At 39.8% G+C, this 8,542-nt stretch overlaps 1 protein-coding gene across 1 annotated transcript in view; it reads right to left on the bottom strand.

Moving 5' to 3' along the window:
* Positions 1–8,542, bottom strand: part of Prl (prolactin) — a 38,415-nt gene that overhangs the window by 10,197 nt on the left and 19,676 nt on the right. Inside the window, exon 2 of the mRNA XM_004640178.1 lies at positions 1,893–2,062. Coding sequence (XP_004640235.1) covers positions 1,893–2,062 — 170 coding nt within the window. The remainder of the gene's footprint in view (positions 1–1,892; positions 2,063–8,542) is intronic.

The raw sequence follows: 8,542 nt of genomic DNA, 5'->3' as shown, positions 1-8,542 counted from the left end.
AGGGATCGAACTCAGGACCTTGTATTTGCCAGGCAGGCACTTAAAGCTTCTGAGCTATCTCCCTAGCTGGTATTTTTTTTTTTTTTTTTTTTTTTATGCATTTGGTACAGGGTGTCACTATACAGCTGAGACTCATAGTTATCCTCCTGTTTTCATCCTCACCTGTGCTGGGATTAAAAGCGTGTGCCCCCAGGCCAGGACTGGGTTGCCTGCTCAGTGCTCCCCAGGGGTAGGGCTGGCACAGCATGTGGAACAAGCCCCAGTCCCTGCACTTGCCGGAGCAGGCGCTAATCCACTGAGCTATCTCACTGGCCCTAATGCTATTTTATATTTTTCTCTCTAACAGAAACATAAGAGTAGGAAAATCTTCCCTAAGAACTGACATTGACAACTTACTCTTAAAATACAAAGGTGCTACGACTTTTGTAGATAGCCAGGATAAGAATAATCTAAGAAAACCTGCATTGTGTTTAGTCAGTGCAGGTCAATTGATTTATTGGACTGCAAAGAGGTAAAATTTATCGTGTGCTTCCTTGCAGTCTCGCAGCCTCACATTTCTTGTGAGCCGGATATTGCGATATCTAAATAATGCAAAGAGCATATTTTACGCAAAAAAGTCATGGCTGTCCTATTCTTCTACTATATATGTTACCGCCTTCACCTGAATGCTTGTGTGTGCTCTTTTGCTGGTCTTTTTCTTTATCAAACTGCTGCGCCCTTAAATTAGAACTGTAAAGAAATTCGCCAGGAATGGCTTCGTCTGCTTTTATGTGGCAAGCTCCATTTGTTTGCTTGTGATTACATCTGATAGCTTGTGATTACATTGAGAGCTGATGACTGATTTCTGTCAAGTAGCTGAATAAATAATAGCTAAAATGCTGTTAAAGTTCTCATGTTATTTTTAGTATGTGAAACTAATAAGCAATTTTTCCATCTTTACCGGAGAGTTCGAATTTTTAACATTAAGTGACATCACATTCGTTTTCATTCCTAGTTAAGAAGACAACATGTGTTTTATTTACAGTTTATTTACTTATTTTTAAATTGGGCATAATTTGAATTCTTCTGTCATTCATGACACAACACACAGCAAAAGCATCACATAACTTGAGAAGGGTGTACTGTAAGATGTGGGAGAGGCTGTTAAAGAGTGAAAGAAATTAAGAGCATAAAAAGTTTTGAAAATTATTTTAATTGAATCTACATAGCAGCAAATTGTCTTTAATAAAGGTAAACTTTCAGATGATTTAAAGCATGTTTCCTATGGGTTTAAAAATTCCAAATAATTATTTTTCATAACTTGGACTGAGGAGTCAAATAGAATATATGTCTGCAATCCACAGGTTAGAGGACTAGTGGGGACATTCTGCCAAGTAGGATGTATATGTACCCCAATTATGCATTCTGGACATGGGAAAATGACAGTAGAATGGCACCAGGGAGTCACTGAGCCCCCTGTGAGCCCAACCTTGGCTGAAACTCCACAGATCACCTGACCTTCTCAGGCCCCTATTCTCACGGTCCAGAGCCACGATAATGTTTCTAGAATTCTTGGAATTAGGTATTTCAGAATGGGTGTCCCATGGTCCTTAAAAAGTCTATTTCCTCTTGCCCAGGGCAGTTCCCCATCAAAGACTGTAGGTCCTGTTGGGGAAGTATGGGAGAAAAATGAGCAGTACATTTCTGTGGTAATCCAAGACCTCCTTCCTCAAGGATCCTGGCCTTCCTCGCTTTCAGGGAGCTCTAGGCCTCTAAATGGGCTCCAGTCTTGTTATGATTGGAGGTAGATTTTTCTTCATTTGCCACTACAGTTTTCTGCTTATATAGATTCAGAAAATATTTAGTAGTCCCCTGTCTATTTCCCTTCTGGGAACACCATCAGCAGCCAGTACCATAGGCCTTAATAGGTAAGTCATCCCAATCATTGGGCTGGCTTTGCTGTCCCTTATAGTAAGTTTGCCCAGCTGGCTTTCTGCAGTGGAGTGCTACCATCTGGGCCTGCCTCTCTGGGACTTTATCATACGTCTTGTATTTAGGGTAGTTGTGGTCCCCACAGTAAGTTCTGGAAAACGGAAAAAAGCAATGACAGCTTTACAAGGATGCTGGTGTTTCTCTCATAAATCCAATTCTTTTCTTTTCTTTTTTTTTTTTCTTTTAAGGGCAGGGCTGGTGCAGCATGTGGTGCCTGGGATCAAACCTCGGTCCCCTGTGCCTGCCTAAGCTTGTTTAAGCAGGTGCTTTAGACCGCTGAGCTTTCTTTCTTTCTTTCTTTCTTTCTTTCTTTCTTTCTTTCTTTCTTTCTTTCTTTCTTTCTTTCTTTCTTGTTTCTTTCTTTTGCAGAACCGGGGATTGAACTCAGGCCCTTGCGCTTGCCAGGCAAGCACTTATTCTACTGAGCTAACTCCTTGGCCCCCGCTGAGCTATCTTGCCAGCCCCTATAAACCCATCTCTTTTTATTTTTTTCTCCAATTCTTAAGGTATTAGTAAAGGGTAAAATTATTTTCTCAACCCCCTCCCCCCAAGGGTGGATAAATAGATTTTACCTGGCAAACCTGCTCCAGGATTTCTATCTCCCTAAGACTTTGAGTTCCCTTAGCTGTAAGTCATGGAAGATCAGGAAGCAGCAGATCATTCACAGTGGGTCAGTTTTTGGTCTATGTCTCATCCAACAGATCAAATAAACTGCTAGCCCTTCTATTGATGCCTTAAACCACGCATTGCACCCAGAAGCTCTGCTTAAGAACTTTAGCTCGATCTAAATTTGCTGCTACCCCACAACCTTACAATCCATTCACAATTGTGCTCCCTGGACATATGCTTGTAAGAATCAGGAAACTCAAGTTCTTTGGGGAGTGTGCACCTTCTCATAGGTCCTGCAGTGTACCACCACACTTCCAGGACCCTACTAAGATTTGAACACGGTTATTGACCTAGCAAAAGTGGGTTGTAAGAATGGGTCCCAAGGAGCACAGGTACTGTCTTGCTTGCTAACTGCATCAGAGAGAGAGAGAGAGAGAGAGAGAGAGAGAGAGAGAGAGAGAGAGAGAGAGAGAGATATTATTGTTTTCCCTCTCGCAGGATTCATTTCCTCAGGCAGAGATGAAGAGGTCAACACCACAAAGTCTGAGGGAAAGGATATCTTGGCTGTCAATGTCTTAAGTTTTATTAGGTCCTCCCAAATGCCTCTGCCCAGTTTACTGGATGCCCTCCTTTGCTGTCCAGTGACCATGCCTTACCTGCTGATATGCTTGAAGGCTGAGAGCTAAACTTGTGCTGTAGTTCAGCTAATTGCATGATGAATGTTTATGTTTGGTTTTTGACAAGGGCAGCTCTATGGTCACAGGAGATAAGATTTTCCTTAGCACACTGTATAACCCTTGAGGTTGTTCATGCATATCTGGAACTTAGAAATGGAATCTTTGAGCACAGTTTCTTTTATTACTTTGTTCAGAAGTGGCAAGAGGAGCAGCCAACATTACTATATTTCCTGGTAATCTAAAAATGTTTAAAAGCATTGTGTAGAGTCACTGAATTCCTTATATCTCACAAGTGCTTAATTAGGAGTATCAAATGGATCTACATCGCACATATCTTTAAGCTAATCATCTCTAGAAATATCCCACAAATGTACCCAGAAATATTCTACTAATCTCTAGATGTTCCTTAATCCAGTGGAGTTGATGTATCACAACCAGTGGTCACAATCACCATTAGGAAATGGATATCATTGTAACCTTCCCATTTGGAAATAAGAAACTCATGAAAAAATACTAGACATAACAGCAGACTCACAAATACTAGACATTAACAAAAGACTTGACACTCAAATTAACAGAAGATAATGACAAAGGAAATATAAACAGTAAAAATATGTAATTCAGGGTTTGAATATGATCAAACATATGGCACAGATTTGTGTATTAAAAGAAATTTCTACTCATTTTCTCTAAAAATGAAAAGCCCAAATCACATGCTTGTGTGCAAAGGACACATTTCACAGGGGAGAAGGGATTCTTTGCTCACCCTGGATTTATGGCTGTCTTAGTTACTCTTCTCTCGTTGCTGGGACAAATACCCAACACACAAAATGAAGGAAGGAAAGGTTTATTTAGCTCACAGTTACTGGAGGTTTCAGTCCATACTCAGCTGGGTCCAACGCAGAGCAGCACATAGCAGAGGGCAACCTTTCATGGCGGTGGCAAAGAGCAAGAGAGCAAGGGAGGGGTAGCAGCAGCTCAAGCAGCTAGCTTCTCTTCCCACCTTACATTGTAATGCAAATTACCTGCCCCAGGGTAGGGGAAGTACTCACACCTATGGGTACTTCCCAGTATTTACCCACCTATGGGTAATCCCAGCAGTACTAAAACCCATAATCCCAGTCTTGGATCACACATAATCCCAGTGGATCATGAATTAACACAAACTCTAGAAGTCCTCACCCCATGACTGCATGAGGCTTTGGGGGGACAACTAGACACAAACCATAACAATGGCTGAGACTCCTCCAGCAAAAAATAGATCAACAAGAGAAAAGCATGCAAAGGTGTACAATATAAATTTGACACAAGGCCGCTACCCTCAGAAACAAAAACTCAAGAAATAAAAACTTGTGTGTTTTCATGCTCAGGCATAATGCAGAATAGACAGTTGTTTGTAAGTGTGATTAGACAAGGGGGGGTATGTACTACTGGTAACAGATGCTGGAGAACACAGCAAGGTCTGATGGTACCAGTTGTTGTTGCTCTTGTTCCTCCTCTTCCTTTTTGCCTCTTCCCCTCTTTTTCTCCTTCCTCTTCCTTGGCTTTGCCTTCCCATCCCCTCTTCTCCCTCTTCCCTCTTTCCTCCCCTCCATTTCCTCCTGTTCTTCCTTCCCTCCTTTTCCCTTTCTCCTTTCCCATCTTATTTTTTCACAGTATCGTGGATTGACCTCAGGGCATTTATACTAAACTACATTTCTGTTTATTTATTTCCATTTTATTTAATTTTTAAAGGACATTGTCTTGCTAAGTCACTAAATTCCCAGGCAGGGCTCAAACTTGTCGCCTTCCAGAGTGCTCCAATTACAGGCACAGGGGTGTCGCACCACATCCATCTTTCAGTTTCTTCTTGGTGTTTCTGTTTTAGAGGGCAAGAATGCTCTTTTTTTCTCTTTGTATAGGGAGGGCATCTCTATAATGGTGGTTCTCATGGCATAATATAGAGGAAGGCAGAATTGTTTCATGACCTGATTTAAGAGAGAAATGTGAAAAAAGTCAGAGAAGTGGACTTCGTTTTTCTGGGGTTTTCTCAAAAACCAAGTTGCCATACTGTAGGGTAGCGTGTCTTATAGCCTATCAATTTGAAACGGTGGTGTTCAAAGGACAATTAGGAGGAGATTTTGTCTCTTTAGGAACTTTTACCAGTATCTGAAGACATTTTTGAGTCTCATAATTGTAGGTGGAGGTGCTGTTGGCAAATAGCATAGAGAGACAAGACAAGCTTCTACATACCCTGTAGGTTGCTGTGCTTTTAAAATAAAATATTAATCACTTCTCAGCCTTTTGACTAAGATCAAGCGTAAAACGGAGTATTGATCTTCAGATTATCAGTATCACCATTGTTGAGAAACCCTGATCTAATATGAAGTACCTAAGAATGTTGAGATGTAAAAAAAATACATTGAACCAACCATTTAAAATATTTACATTGTAACAGGCGAAACTGTTAAGAGTATTTTCTAATATTGTACATAATCAACACTGGTGATAAAACCATCAATAACCTTTTGCATTGAATATTAGGACAAACACCATAAAACACAGATTTATAAAAGGCCAGGGAACATTAACCAGGATGTAAGAGTAGAGGATGATATATGTGTATGTATTTTAAGTGTCTTTGAAGCCTCTGCAAGGCACATTAAAGTTGACTATGATGAAAATGTAATGGTTTCTAAACAAAAAGAACAGAAAGCAATAAGAATACCACATGAATAGTTGTTTGTTTTGTCTTGCCACTTTTCTCCTTGTGGTCATCAATGATGATTTAATTGCCAGTCTTTGTAACTTCCTAAGCACTTGCATATCTATGTTAACTCTTTTTGGCATACAGTCCTATGATCTCTCACTTGCTGAGTCATTCAAGGTCACTATTTACCTGTCATGTCTGTGATGACCACACCTACTCTCTCTGTCCTTCCCTAGCTTCTCTTCTGAGCTGCTGTCTGAACACTGGAGTTCATAACCTGTATTCCATCAAGCAGCATAATGCTGAATTCCTCAAGAAAAGCCTTCACTATTTGTCTTTTCTCAGTTACTCATAGCTTCTTCACTCTCACTGCCAGTGCTTACCATCGCAGCATCATGTTTGGTTCCTTTTCTTTTATCTCACTGGGTCACATTCCTGCAGTGGCATATGCAATTTTTCTGCCTCCACGATCTCTATAAAATTCTCTTTCTAGGTTATCTCCACCTGGATGTTCTTAATTGATTCTCTTTCATTCTGTGCTGCTGATGTCCAAGTCAGTTCCAATTTGTCTATTCATTGAGGTTAATCATCTTGAAGGACAATGATGCTCAAGAATTAGAGGAGGCATGGAATAAGAAAGTCAAACACCACACTTTGCAGATGAAGAAAAGGACATAAATATATTTAATCATCAAAAGGCTGCACAGGCCCCCAGGCGTTTGCTCATTGTGTGGGTCACAGTTTTTCTTGTCTCCTACCCTCACGCACATGTGTCTGTCATCCTCCTGATATAACCAAAGAGTCTTGGTGAGCAGATAAAGACATGACCATGAAGATACATTGAGAAATGTATTACTTCAAGGGGGAAGAAAAGCCAAGGTAACCAGCTTCCTTGAGAGGGTAGAGAGAATGGGAATGTTTTCAACAATTTGGGGCCTGTAAGGAAACATTGCCAGTGTCAAAGAGAATTTGAGTGTGACTCTAAATCATGTTACAAAAACAATACATTATTGGACCATTCTGTAATGAGTTATGTAGCTAAGGAGTGAGGCACTGTTAAGTTTTTTCTTCTTTAAAGTGGTCTTTGATTTATCTGCCATTTTGGTCTCTAAGAATTTTTTGCTAATATGAGTCTTGCAGATGTCATAAAATCTTCATTTAACTTTTCCACTTGTCATTTCTACATCATTAGTAGAATGAAAATCACAGAATTCTTGCAGATTAAAGAAAAGATAAAAGGTTATCTGTCGACCACTTGAAAGGAGCAATATTATTATTACCATTATAGGTGATGGTGGCATTTCATGTCCTCCCTTCTGCAAGTCATTTTGTAATTCTACCTTGTAAGTTAACTTCATAAATGAGAAATAAGGTATTTCCTTCTGAAAAGGGCATCAGTTTCATAGAGAAAGGGAGAGAATGAAGACAGGAGCTATGGTTTCTGGTAATAGCTGCAGAACAAGAGATACTCTTCTTTAACTTAGATACTTCTGAAAATAGAGCTAATGTCTGCTGATGACAATCACAGATGACATATTTAGGGAGCAGCTAGAACACTGTCAATGCTTCCAAGTGTGGTTTGTTTATAACTTCTGTAAGATTACATGAAGTAGATAGGAACATATATATGAAGTCTCTATTCTGAAGATTTTTCTCTTCTTAAATGAAATTTAACAAATGAAATAATTATTCACATGACTCTATCTAAATATAATTTCAATCCAGATGAGGTTTTATTTTCTTTTTAAGTAATTTCAGAGTATGCATTGCATTTTCTTGTGTAGATCTGTGTGTTAGTCAGCTCTCCCTCACTATAACAGATACCTGAGAAAATCAAATTAAAAATGAAAGTTTGTGTTGACTTATAGTTTTGGTGGTTTCTGCTCATGATGGATTTGGCCCCTCTGTTTTGGGCCTGTGAGGAGTTAGCATATCATGGCAGGGGTGATTTGCAGAACCCACTGTTTGTTTCGGTGAAGCCAAAATGGAGGAGGAGAAAGAGGATGAAGAGGAGGAGGGGGAGGAGGAGGAACAGAGGGAGGGGAGCAGGAGGAGGAGGGGGATGAGTAGAAGATGAAGGAAGAAAGAAGAAGGAGAAGAAGAAGGAAAAGGAGAAAGAGAAGGAAAAGGAGAAAGAGAAGGAGAAGGAGAAGGAGAAGGAGAAGGAGAAGGAGAAGGAGAAGGAGAAGGAGAAGGAGAAGGAGAAGGAGAACTCAGATCCACAGTCCCCTTGTCCACTTCAAGGGTATGTTCTAAAGGAACAAAGACCTGCAGTAACCCTCTATTTAAAAATTCCACACCTTTTGATCATGCTATCTGTGAAGTGACCTTCAAACATACAGATCTCTGGGGGAATTTAAAAACCAAATAATACCAATCTGCACCTTAAATTTGTTTAGAACCTTTAAAATTTTTGTTTGCAAGTCAGCAAATTATATCATTAAAAACCAACTTGTTAGGCTTTGATGGCCCTAAGCAATTGTTGGTAAAACTGTTAATGACTTTTATTTTTTAAATTCCTTGGTGATTATAATCCAATGATAATTTTTAAAATATCAAACCCATTCCATAGTACTCTGATTAACTTCTGTGAGCT

The sequence above is a fragment of the Octodon degus genome, unplaced genomic scaffold, assembly GCF_000260255.1.
Source record: "Octodon degus isolate 3935 unplaced genomic scaffold, OctDeg1.0 scaffold00119, whole genome shotgun sequence".
Lineage (NCBI taxonomy): Eukaryota > Metazoa > Chordata > Mammalia > Rodentia > Octodontidae > Octodon > Octodon degus.
The sequence above is the reverse complement of the archived record's forward strand: the minus strand, read 5'-3'. Positions and strand labels throughout refer to the sequence as shown.